Below are 13,173 nucleotides of genomic sequence, written 5' to 3'. Positions count from 1 at the left end.
ATGTCGCGTAATTTAGACTGCCCGAAAATATGTCATTTGGAAAGTTGAAACGAAAATGAAAATTCACAGACTGTTTCCAGTCATTCGACCGGGTCGGGAATGGAATGAATGAAGCCCCCATCTAGCGGCGAAGATAGGAATTGTGCCGGCTGCCGAAGCCTGTCGCACTTCTCTGGGGCAATTGATGAATGACTGACAGATGAAATGATATTGAAGAGTGTTGCTGGAATGAAAGATGACAGGGAAAACCGGAGTACCCGGAGAAAAACCCGTCCTGCCTGAGCTTTGTCCAGCACAAATCTCACATGGACTGACCGGGATTTGAACCAGGGAACCCAGCGGTGAGAGGCTGGCGCGCTGCCGCCTGAGCCACGGAGGCTCGGGGAAGTTGAAAAAAAATTGTAAAAATTACGTTTCTTCGTAGTTTTACTGGTGATTCTAAAAGAACTTGTTTTATAATTTGAGGCCGGCATTGCGGTGTAGGTGTAGAGTGCCTGCCTCTTTCCCGGAGGCCCCGGGCTCGATTCCCGGCCAGGTCAGGGATTTTTACCTGCGTCTGAAGGCTGATTCGAGGTTCACTCAGCCTACGTGACAACATTTCAGGAGCTATCTGACGGCATTTTATCTGGCAAGTATTATGATGATGACGATTGGATTCAGTGCAATAGTTGCAAAAAATGGGCTCATGAAATATGCGCCAAAATTCAGGATGAATTGTTTTATCATTGTCCTACATGCCAAACGTGACGACCACAATTCATAGCGTCGTATTTTATTGCTTAGTATTTCATAATAAATTCATTAAGTAACGTATAAGTGTTTATGTTTACCAGTCCAAATTACACGATAACAAAATTTAGAATAAATATTACTTTTAAACAAATCCTAAATATAGTATTAACATTTATTTTCACCAAATAATTTGATACATTGTAGTTCTGTAATTATCGTGTATAAAATCAGATATATTTTCATTACGTTCAATAGAGTTATGGACGCTTAAAGTTAAGTGGTCCAAATTACACGGACTTCCCCTATTGGCAATGGGGTCTCGCCTCCTTTATTAACACTCCCGGTGCCATTGCCTCCGTTGCGGCGCAGAAAACACTTGTTAAAATAGTTAAGTGGACTACGTGAACTTGATAACTCTCGAGTCTTGACTAGTCCGTACTTTAATGTGAGTGCTGTCCATTCTGTCAAGTGTGCTATGACGCCAGTCCATCCAAGATAATTATTGCACACGTAATCTTTCCTCTCCAACTTCTCTGAAAGATTCTCAGTTTTATTCTTTCATTTACTTTAATTCTTGTTTTGGAATCTGTAGGGTTTATAGCTCATACATAGGCGCATACAGAATAATGTATTCGTTTATACCAATCTCCGCTTACCAAGTTCTCCCGCTAAATAATAATACAATTAATAATAACTTTAATAATAATAATACCGCAATAATAATCGTCGTCCGCCTCTGTGGTGTAGTGATTAGTGTGATTAGCTGCCACCACCGGAGGCCCGGGTTCGATTCCCGGCTCTGCCACAAAATTTGAAAAGTGGTACGAGGGCTGGAACGGGGTCCACTCAGCCTCGGGAGGTCAACTGAGTAGAGGTGGGTTCGATTCCCATCTCAGCCATCCTGGAAGTGGTTTCCCACTTCTCCTCCAAGCAAATGCCGGGATGGTACCTAACTTAAGGCCACGGCTGCTCCCTTCCCTCTTCATTGTTTATCCCTCCCAATCTTCCCATCCCCTTGCAAGGCCCCTGCTCAGCATAGCAGGTGAGGCCGTCTGGGCGAGGTACTGGTATCCCTCGCTGAGTCCGAGGGAAAACCGACTCTGGAGGGTAAACAGATAAAGAAGAAAGAAAAAGAAGAAGAAGAATCGCCTCTGTGGAGCAGCGGTTAGCGGGATTAGCTGCCACCCCCGGAATCCGGGGTTCAATTTCCGACTCTGCCACGAAATTTTAAAATTGGTTCGAGGGCTCAAACGGAGTCCACTCAGCCTCGGGGGGAGGGGGGGTCAACTGAGTAGAGCCATCCTCGAAGTGGTTTTCCGTGGTTTTCCCAAAAGTAGAATGAGACGTTAAATGATAAATTTGCTTTTAGCGATTCTGGCAGGACTGAGAAGAGATGAACAACGCTGCCAAATGAGCTACCAAGAGAATATTACAACAAGTAGGTGAATACATGTCAGACTCCTGCTTCTTATTATAACGTAGTGCTAGAAAAAGACGTCAATAATCCCGCACTAATAGATAAGTAAAGTTTACCTTGAGATATATTTCTAATACTTTTAAAGTCTGAACCTCAACGATATACAGTAGGCTTAATTTTCGTGTTGATGTGGTACTTTTGTAACTCATCGAAGGTTAAGTAGGAGAAGGGAGCCTAGTGGTTTTTAGTGCTTTTCAAGCAGCCGTTTAGCGAATAATCGCCCTGTGGGTGGGGGGCGGTAGAATAACAACCACGGTATCCCCTGCCTGTCGTAAGAGGCTACTAAAAGGGGCCCCAGGGGCTCTGAACTTTGGAGCGTGGGTTGGCGACCACAGGGCCCTCGGCTGAGTCCTGGCATTTCTTCCACTTACTTGTGCCAGGCTCCTCACTTTCATCTCTCCTATCCGACCTCCCTTGGTCAACTCTTGTTCTTTTCCGACCCCGACGCTATTAGGTTTGCGAGGGCTAGGGAGTCTTTAATTTTCACGCCCTTCGTGGCCCTTGTCTTCCTTTGGCCGATACCTTCATTTTTCGAAGTGTCGGACCCCTTCCATTTTTTCTCTCTGATTAGTGTTATATAGAGGATGGTTGCCTAGTTGTACTTCCTCTTAAAACAATAATCACCACCACCACTTAGTGAGTAATCCTACTCCAGTGTTGCCAACGCTGTGTCCAGTGTACTTTCCTCCACTCTTCAAAAATCCGACTACCTTTGCCGTGGTTGAACTCGCAATTCTACAATAGAGAGGCTGGCATATCCAGTTTCACAAATAGGGAAAGTCCTGTCAGTTCTAATTAGTGCGTTGATGGGGTGAAAGTTCCTAGGTTTTAATATAAGGAAAAGATCTTCATTGGAGTAATCACATAAATGGGATTGTAAATAAAGGGTACATATTTCTGCACATGGTTATGAGGGTACTGAGGGATTGTAGTAAGGATGAAAAGGAGAGGGTATATAAGTCTCTGGTAAGACCCCACCTGGAGTATGGTTCCAGTGTATGGGACCCTTACCCTCACTAGGATTACTTGATTCAAGAACTGGGAAAAAATCGGCCAAGACCTCAAGCACAGGAGTAATTTGTGTAGACGGGTTTCTGTCCTTTCTGGAGGAAGCTTTCAAGAGCATTACCTTGGTTCAGATCACGAAGTAGTAAACAATGCACTCAGAAAATGTAATTTCTTCGTTATCTCCCGACTTTACGTTATCTAACAGCTTAAGTTTCGAGTTCTTATTTATCACAACTATCTAGCACCGTTTTTTGCTCGATACGACACAAAATAACCTGCACGGATGACAACATACACTCAACTCAATGGTGCGGCATTGGTTTTGGGAGAGGAGATAATTAATCATTAGACTACGTGTGGGGTTCGCTCTTTCCTATTGTGCATTACATTCTGAGGGAGTTGTTGCCTCAGTCCATCTCACAAAGCTATTTCCGAAAGATGGGGCACGGAGCTGGCACCTTGATCGGAATAACAGCTGAAGATTGCCCAACGTACAGCCTCGTAGGGACCAAATTATTTTTACGTTAGTAGTTTCTAGGCTAGACGTTGTGCGCGCTGTGAGGCTGTGGGTGGAAAACATACTGAAAATAAAAAGGAAATCCCTTTCATAGTATTAGACCTTAAGAAGGTCTTTGATCGGGTGTTCCCTAAAGTTATACCGGATCGCGGCACGCATGCAGAATAGAATAGAAGGCTGTAAGATGTGCACTTGAAACATCAGACCACTTTCTCACAAGGTTTGGCACCTTCCCCTCTTTTTTCATCATAGTAAAGGGCATCATCAATAAAGAACTCCACTCAGAGGTACCTTGAACTCTTCTGTACGCCGATGTTGTAATGTTGGCTGCAGGATTACGTGAAGAAGGAGGGTGTGTTCTGACCGAAGGCAGGTCCGAACCTCCGCAGAGGTATGCCCGAGCCGGAGTTTACGTACGGTAGGGTGGCCAGTTCCTTGCCGCTCCTCCTTTCCCTTACCCAACACCAACAGCGCGTGGCAACCCATCCAAATCTTGACCACGCCCAATGTTGCTTAACTTCGGAGATCTCACGATATCCGGTGTTTCAACACGGCTACGGCCGTTGACACGTGAAGAAGAGCAGGACTTTGACTCTGCCATGGAAGAACCTATCTGATATCTACGGATTGAGATTAATCTTAGATAATCTTAGTAGATATATGGCTTGCCGCTGTGATGAGACTGTAGGAAGAGCTGAAGAGAGAACCGAATCCTTGAAGTATTTGGGGTCTCGCATAACCTATGATAGTGAATTGTTGCAGGAGGTTGAGTGGACAAGGTGGAGAGACGTGACGGGTGCAACGGAAGGGTGCCGCCACATCTGAAATCAAAGAAATATTGCTCTGTCGTCCGTCCAGTCCCACTATATGGTGCTGTATACTGGCCAACATCCCAGGGGCTAATTACCTAGAAGTTATGGTGCTTTAAACAGCAGTCGTCATCATCATCATCATCACATGCAAATTCTTCAAATAATGGACATGAAAATGCCTCATGTGTCTATTGAACAGGCGAAATTTGACGGGGACAGGAATGAGGAAGCGTGGTAACAATATCAGCAAAAGTCTCAGTCCTGCCTAACATCCGCCAACAGTGACCGCAGACATGGTAGATGCAGACATGCCTCTGTCATGGCGAAGATGGACCGCGCCCGCAGCAACGCGGGGAAGAAGATGGCGTTATTTTGTTAAAAGCTGTTATTCCTACTTTCTGATTAATGAAAATCCAGAGCCTGTTTCCAGTTATTCGACCGGCTCAGGAATGGAATGAATGAAGCCCCATCTAGCGGCGAGGATAGGAATTGTGCCGGCTGCCGAAGCCTGTCGCACTCCTCTGGGGCAATGACTGATGACTGACAGATGAAATGAAATGATATTGGAGAGTGTTGCTGGAATTAAAGATGGCAGGAAAACCGGAGTGCCCGGACAAAAATATGTCGCACCTTTGCTTTGTCCAGCACAAATCTCACATGGAGTGATTGGGATTTGAACCACGGTGTCCAGCGGTGAGAGATCGGCGCGCTGCCGCCTGAGCCACGGAGACTCCATTTCTGTTTAATATACTCCATAATGTGATCGTTTTGAAGTGTGTAAAAACAGGTAGACGAAAATATGGATTATAGTCTAGCAGTACCAAGTGCTTCAGTTCACTACTGCTTTTCACATGTTCGAAAAACGCTAGCAAGGTAATGACTTAAGATTTTCAACCGTTACAGCTTCTTGTACTGTTTAAAGGTTCCCCTGTGGGTGGGGGATGAAAATAACACCCACGGTATTCCCTGCCTGTCGTAAGAGGCGTCTAAAAGGGGCTGTCAACATGGGATCGTGGCTTGGTGATCACGGGTCCCTTGGCTGATTCCTGACATTGCTACCACTTACTTGTGACAGGGCCCTCATTTCATCTATCCTATCCGATCTCTCTTGGTGAACACTTGTTCTTTTCCAATCCCGACGGTATTAGAGCATTCACTCCCTTACAGATCTCGCAGGTATACTCTTTGTACCTTCGTTTTTCAAGTCAGTTATTCGATTTTTTCTTAGATTTTATAGTTTTAAAATTATTGAAGCAAGTTTTGTGTACACGGATTTTTACCGAAGGACGCATTAGCTGTTCTCTACGTCAAAGCGTCTTTTAAGATGGTAAATACCCCTAAAGGCAAAAGTATAGTTGCCGTGAGCGCAACGAGATTGAAAGCCTGCCTCACGCGAAGGGGAACTCTTAAGAAAGAATGAGCACCATAGACTAAGAAGAAGGATAGCTGACTACAAAACAGTTCGAAGTATACGAAGAAATAACATGTACGTCAGTTGAAGGTTCCATTAAACGAGCAGACATTGTGGTCAGAAAAGAAGAGGCACTATGAGCCTGGCTTTGGTGACTTGGGGCACAAGTATAATTAATTACTATGAAGTTATAGGTATGTTGTTTGGTGCCCGCGAAACAATCACTAATTTCTCTGCGAATATTTTCAAAAGCTTTCGATTCCCTATTAATATTCTGCAAGATATGTCAACTGCGATTTTGAGAGATTCACTTCAAATTGTACAGAATCATCTGGATAACTTAAATTTGAATAGATAGAATCCGTGGACTAAGGGGGGAGGGTGTCGCTGCCCGAAAATAATGAATATTGCAACATTTAAAAATTCCAATAAAAATGAATTCAAGATATTTTAATTTCTTATTGTCCGTATGGATTAATGAGTCGCCTGAATCTGTCTGTCTGTCTGTCTGTCTGTCTGTCTGCCTGTCTGTCTGTCTGTCTGTCTGTCTGTCTGTCTGTCTGTCTGTCTGTCTGTCTGTCTGTCTGTCTGTCTGTCTGGCTGGCTGGCTGGCTGGCTGGCTGCACATGCATCACGAGAAAACGGCTAAAGAAAATTTAATGAAAATCGGTATGTAAAGTCGGGGTGATACACTGCAATCTAGGCTATAAATTATTTTACTCACACTGAGTGAAATGGTAGTTTACGGGAAGGCCTAAAATTTAAATCTCAAATATTTATACTATTAGTGGTCCTATCGATAACTGAAGTTATATAGAATTAAATTTCCGCTCATTTATGTCTTATACATTTTTACCGTACCGGCTATGAACGCAGATATTCATTAATTTGTATGTCCATATCACCGCCGAGCCGCGAGAAAATGGGTTAAGTTAACAGAATTTAATGAAAATCGGAATATAGAGTCGGGGAATAAGAAACTACAGTCTAAGCTATAAACAATTTTATTCACCCTGGATGACATTGCAGTTTAGGGGAAGGCGCCTAAAATTTAATTTTTAAATACCTACGTTATTGGTCCTATCGAAAAGTACTACATAACAAAAGTTATAGAGAATACAATTTCTGATCATTTAAGCTTCATTCAGTTTTACGGTACCGACTATGATAAGAGTGGTATTTCAAAGTCGGAAGAAAACTAAATGTGAAGGCCTACAATATCGAAAGCGTATAACATTGATCAACAATAACATTACATTGACCCTTGTTTTGTTGTGATGTTCTTTGTCTCCAATGCTGCCACTCAACTCCAATAGATGGGATTACTGCTGCGTACCGAGTATAAGAGCCTGACTGAATATTGGCGGGAAATAGCTGGGGAGTGAGAAAACTTTCTTCTTTAGCATGCCATTCCTCTGGTTCATACATTTTCTGATACTGCTGGTACGTAACACACTGGTTCATCATAGTATTCAGCTATTCGATCCCTACTCTGACGCGCTTTTTTGAATGAGCAGTGTGCTCACTTAGTGGTAGTAGTATGGCCTGTTCTAGAATTATATTTAGGCCTATTCCAAATTATAGCACCACAATTCACTAATAAACTCAAAATTCAACCCTGAAAAGAGCCGTTTCTTAAGAAGGGCTCCTTCCTCTTCACTTTTATTAAATTCTACGTTCATTTTATTCCAAATTAGCAGTGAAGAAGGGTTTCTCCTCTGGCTTGGAGGAAAAGTTTCCCTCAAGTCAGATAGACTTTTCCGCCGCCAGTGTAGTGAATTGAGATCTCACGACTCATCGGGTACTCCTAGGAAACAGATTAGTAAAAGAGCATAGGTTTTGCCCAGGGATTCTTCACTATTCGACACTCCCCACCCCCACCCCCACCACCGTAAAAAGACGGAGAGTGTTCACGCATCACGGCTGTGTGGGGGTTGGTCGTTCCAGCTCCGGAACTTTGGACTGTTAGATCGGCATCATAGTACTGTTCGTTAAAAGAGAGAAAAGGTGTGGTTTTTCGTTTTATCGAGCATTTCATATGAAAGAATTGCTTTTAATCGCGCTAATCATACTGACGTCATTGTAATGACCTATGTTCATTTCAGTTGGGAAAACCACTAAGACCGTCTTTCTGAGGATGTCAAAGGCAGGTGAAGAGTGAGTGTCCGCCATTATAATAAAAACTCCCTAACCCGATAGTGACTGATGGTAGGCAAGCGGGCCTACCATTACAATGAAAATTCCCTAACCCAGTCTTCATATGAGAAAAATTGTTTGGTGACTTCTCCGTCGCGTTCCTAGGGTAACATTAAGAGCTATTCGATTTAATACAATCTTGCTCACAACGTGTACACTACCTAACCTAGAATTCTGTATACAATGTAGAATTCCGTAGCGAAGCACGAGTACATCATGTAGTCTATACTATAGGTACGACCTCCCTTGGTCAATTGTTGTTCTTTTCTGTCGCCGACGGTATTAGAGGATTCAAGGGCTAGGGAGTCTTTCATTTCCACGCCCTTCGTGGCCTTTGCCTTTTTTCTTAGCCGATAACTTCATTTTTCGAAGTGTCGGATTCCTTCCATTTTTCCCCTCTGACTAGTGTTAATAGATGATGGTTGCCCAGTTCCACTTCCTCTTAAAAACAATAATCAACATCTCTCTCAGAATATAACTGCAATGTTAACTAGTAAAACTATTGCAAACCTTAACTTAAACATGTATGTGATGAATTACAATACTATATAACCAGTGTAACCTAAAATACCTCGAAATAGTTAAGCAAACTAAACTATAAAATAATACCGAACGCAGCCAAATGAAAACTAAAATTGTAGAAGAAAATACACGTTCGATTTCTTATTAAAATAAAATTGACAGTATTCACATTCACGACTTTTACGGGGGTATCAACTCCAAAAAAATAATTTGGCCCTTTAATCAGGCGAGTTGGCCGTGAGGTTAGGGGTGCACAACTGTGTGCTTGCATCTGGGAGATAGTGGGTTCGAACCCCAATGTCGGCAGCCCTGAAGATGGTTTTCCGTGATTTCCCATTTTCACAGAAGGCAAATCCTGGGGTTGTACCTTAATTAAGGCCAAGGCCACTTCCTTCCCACTCCTAGGCCTTACCTATCCCAACGTCGTCATAAGATCTATCTGTGTCGGTGCGACATAAAGCAAATTGTAAAAAAAAAAAAAAAAGTCCCTTTCCTATCGATATATACAAAAAAATATATTGGAAACTTATCATAAAATTTTGTTTAATTCCTTTATACTGAAGAAGAAAATAAACCAAAGTGAGGTCATTTTTCATACGCCTTGCCAACACAAATTTTGCAATTGGTTCTGTTCTAAAAGAATGCATGTTTCTATGTGTGACAGTAAAAATACCTTTCTATAGCCCTATGGTGTTTTCACTCCTTTAATACGTTTGTCCACATAAAATAAAAGATAGCCTACCAGTGCGTTATTTCTTTGCTCCCTGCAACATATCCAGAATTAAGCAAGGTCGGTGGACGACACCTCGGTGAAGTACGGTACTGCATCTATTTCAGAATAACACAATTGTATCCAAACTATTTATAGATTCTGATTATTTCGTGACCTACAGTAATTCAAGTGATTTACTCTATTGCCATGGCATTCCCCTAATCTCTAAATGTACGGTATAGTACGCAAGTGAACCTGTAGGAGCCTTCACACGTGCAGATCTTATTAATAATATTGCCCACTAACTAATGAGATACAGTTTCGCCGAGCACCAGTTACAGTAATACGATATACTGACGTCAGCAGATTCCATCATGGCTGTGCAGAGACACGTACACACACACGCGCACACAAATCGCGAATGATACTTATATTTTCACAATCGGCAAACTGCAAGCGATGAACTGAACTCGGTTGGTCGAGGGCAAGAGGTACATTTAGAATGCTGATGGTGAACCATCTAAAAATAACGGACCTCCCCCTCACGGAGTTATGTGACGTCACCGGGAAAAAGAGACGAAAAGTTGACGATTTGTAACAAGAATTGCACTAGACACCTGTAGCTGAGCCAACACCTGTCAAGCAGCGCTAAGTACATCTGTGCAGTCTGCCTTGTGTTGTGTAAGATTCTACTCCCTGGGCACTCGCTGAAATACCATCTCGTTTTATACAAATTTAGCTGTTGGTTATAGCGCCATGGGGTATATTGTCTGGGTGGAGTGGGGAAGATATTTTGCATGTTGAAAAACATTCCTTAGCAGACAAGGTAGACTTCCCCATACTATTAAAAACGTAAAATTGAGCAATTTCCTCAATTCTGCTGAAAGTTGAAGAGGCTCAGAAATGTTTTAAATTATGAGTCTTGGATATCTCTATCAAACTGAAAAAGCAAATTTCGGAAATCACTTCCGGCCTAAATGCAGTTCTGGAAAAACAGCCTAAAATCGCTTGTTTCGTTAGTCGTTTTCTTTTTTATTCAAATCCTAGCCAAATTAACTTATTTACATAATTCTTTCTGTATTATATTCATTGGTTCAATACCCTCAGGTGTTTTTTTTTAATTTTTTGAAAAATGTGCACACCGAATGTAGTTATAAGGGCTTAAGCGAAACTCTGCGTTGACTCGCATTAACGCTCGTAGTGGTAGACAAAGGCAAACTGCTAATCTATTCGACCGAATAACGGTGACTAAGAAAAGAACTGTAATTTTTAGGAATAAATAACGTATATATATATATATATATATATATATATATATATATATATTTTAAATTTGCTTTACGTCGCACCGACACAGATAGGTTTTATGGCGACGATGGGACAGGGAAGGGCTAGGAGTGGGAAGGAAGCGGTCGTGGCCTCAATTAAGGTACAGCCCCAGCATTTGCCTGGTGTGAAAATGGGAAACCATGGAAAACCATCTTCAGGGCTGCCGACAGTGGGGTTCGAACCCACGATGTCCCGAATACTGGATACTGGCCGCAATTAAGTATATATTCTATGTCCGCCTCTGTGGTGTACTGGTAAGTATGATTAGCTGCCAGCCCCAGAGGTCCGGGTTCGATTCCCGGCTCTGCCACGAAATTTGAAAAATAGTACGAGGGCTGGAACGAGATCCACTCAGCCTCGGGAGGTCAACTGAGTACAGGAGGGCTCGATTCCCTCCTCTGCCATCCACGAAGTCGTTTTCCGTGGTTTCCCACTTCTCCTCCAGGCAAATGCCAGACTGCTACCTAACTTAAGGCCACGGCCGCTTCCTTCCCTCTCCCTTGTCTATCCCTTCCAATCTTCCCATCCCCCAAAAGGCTCCTGTTCACCATAGCAGGTGAGGACGCCTAGGCGAGCTACTCGTCCTCCTTCCCAGTTGTATCCCCAGACCCAGTGTCTCACGCTCCAGGACACTTACCTCGAGGCGGTAGAGGTGGGATCCCTCGCTGAGTCCGAGGGAAAACCAACTATGGAGGGTAAACAGAAAGAAAGAAAAAAGGAAAGAAAGAATATATTCTCGTATGTTTATGATATTTTTATTTTCCTAAAATTCGTAGCTCATATCTATAGGATGTTTTCAACATGGAGTTGTTTGCCTCAAGGGCTGGAACTGTATTTTTCCTAAACGATAACCTCCAGTTTTCACAAACTTAAAAGTTTCCTAAAAGCCCATATTAATTCTTAACATCAGATCACGAGAACGTGTTGAGATGAATTTTCGAGATATTGAGGAGGTATAGCTGGCGTCAACTCAAGTCCTAAGCGGTCGCTTTGATGTTATACCGATAGTCATCTGAAGAACTGAGGTATATATCTTTCCGCGGGTGAGCACTTCACCTCATTCGCCTTCTCCAACACGGTTCTCGTCCTGAACCTGGCGGATAATGCAAGCGGCTTTTATATAACATATCAAAGAGACCGCTCAGGACTTGAGTTGACTCCGAGTATAGGGATATATAATGGATCAATAAAGGTAGCCGCATTGAAGTTATCCATTTGGTTGGCGGTAGATAAGAAGGGCTGCAACACACACAGTTTACAGCAAAACGTTAATCTGGATGAAAGGTGGGGTCGCTCGTGTCAATTAATGCCAGAATTACTGAAAATAATCATTTTCTTTGAGTATCAATGAGCATTACTGGTCATTCTCCCCAGTTGTATCCCCCGACCAAGAGTCTGAAGCTCCAGGACACTGCCCTTGAGGCGGTAGAGGTGGGATCCCTCGCTGAGTCCAAGGGAAAAGCCGAACCTGGAGGGTAAACAGATGATGATGATGATGATGATGATCAATGAGCATGTGTGCTGGGTTCAGAAGTACCAGCCATCAGGGAAACTATTACCTTGCACCAAAATGAAAGTAGATAATGAAGTGTTATTGTGAATGAATACTTAAATAAAATATTACAAAATATAAAAATCATTTTAATGTTTACTTTTCAAATATATTAACAAGTAAGAGTTTTTGGAAAGAAAAGTATTAAACAACAACAACTTGCATCCGGGAGATAGTAGGTTCGAATCCCACTATCGGCAGCCCTGAAGATGGTTTTCCGTGGTTTCCCATTTTCACACCAGGCAAATGCTGGGGCTGTACCTTAATTAAGGCCACGGCCGCTTCCTTCCAATTCCTAGGCCTTTCCTATCCCATCGTCGCTGTAAGACCTATCTGTGTCGGTGCGACGTAAAGCCCCTAGCAAAAAAAAAACAACAACAAAACGTTCCAATAACATATGGTATGGAAATAATTTGCCTCAAATATAACAATAATAATGTTATTTGCTTTACGTCCCACTAACTACTTTATAAGGTCTTCGGAGACGCCGAGGTGCCGGAATTTAGTCCCACAGGAGTTCTTTAACGTGCCAGTAAATCTACCGACACGGGGCTGTCGTATTTGAGCACCTTCAAATACCACCGGACTGAGCCAGGATCGAACTTGCCAAGTTGGCGTTAGAAGGCCAGCGCCTTAACCTTCTGAGCCACTCAGCCCCCTCAAATGTAAACTTTTACGTAACATCAACATCATTATCATCATCATCATCTGTTTACCCTCCAGGTTCGGCTTTTCCCTCGGACACAGCGAGGGTTCCCACCTCTACCGCCTCAAGGGCAGTGTCCTGGAGCTTCAGACTCTTGGTCGGGGATACAACTGGGGAGAATGACCAGTACCTCGCCCAGGCGGCCTCACCTGCTATGCTGAACAGGGGCCTTGTGGAGGGATGGGAAGATTGGAAGGGA

General features: G+C 43.0%; 1 protein-coding gene across 3 annotated transcripts in view; it reads right to left on the bottom strand.

Annotated features, from left to right (window-relative positions):
* The window catches only part of FipoQ (F-box/LRR-repeat protein FipoQ), a 201,714-nt gene that overhangs the window by 92,136 nt on the left and 96,405 nt on the right, over positions 1-13,173 (bottom strand). The window contains exon 1 of one of the 3 annotated variants that reach the window (XM_067151623.2): positions 9,746-9,878. The exons of the other annotated variants lie outside the window; for them this stretch is intronic. Coding sequence (XP_067007724.1) covers positions 9,746-9,763 — 18 coding nt within the window. The 5' untranslated portion in view covers positions 9,764-9,878. Of the gene's footprint in view, positions 1-9,745; positions 9,879-13,173 lie in introns of those variants that run through there. 3 annotated transcript variants of the gene reach the window in all.

The sequence above is a fragment of the Anabrus simplex genome, chromosome 7 (assembly GCF_040414725.1).
Source record: "Anabrus simplex isolate iqAnaSimp1 chromosome 7, ASM4041472v1, whole genome shotgun sequence".
Classification (NCBI taxonomy): Eukaryota; Metazoa; Arthropoda; class Insecta; order Orthoptera; family Tettigoniidae; genus Anabrus; species Anabrus simplex.
The sequence above is the reverse complement of the archived record's forward strand: the minus strand, read 5'-3'. Positions and strand labels throughout refer to the sequence as shown.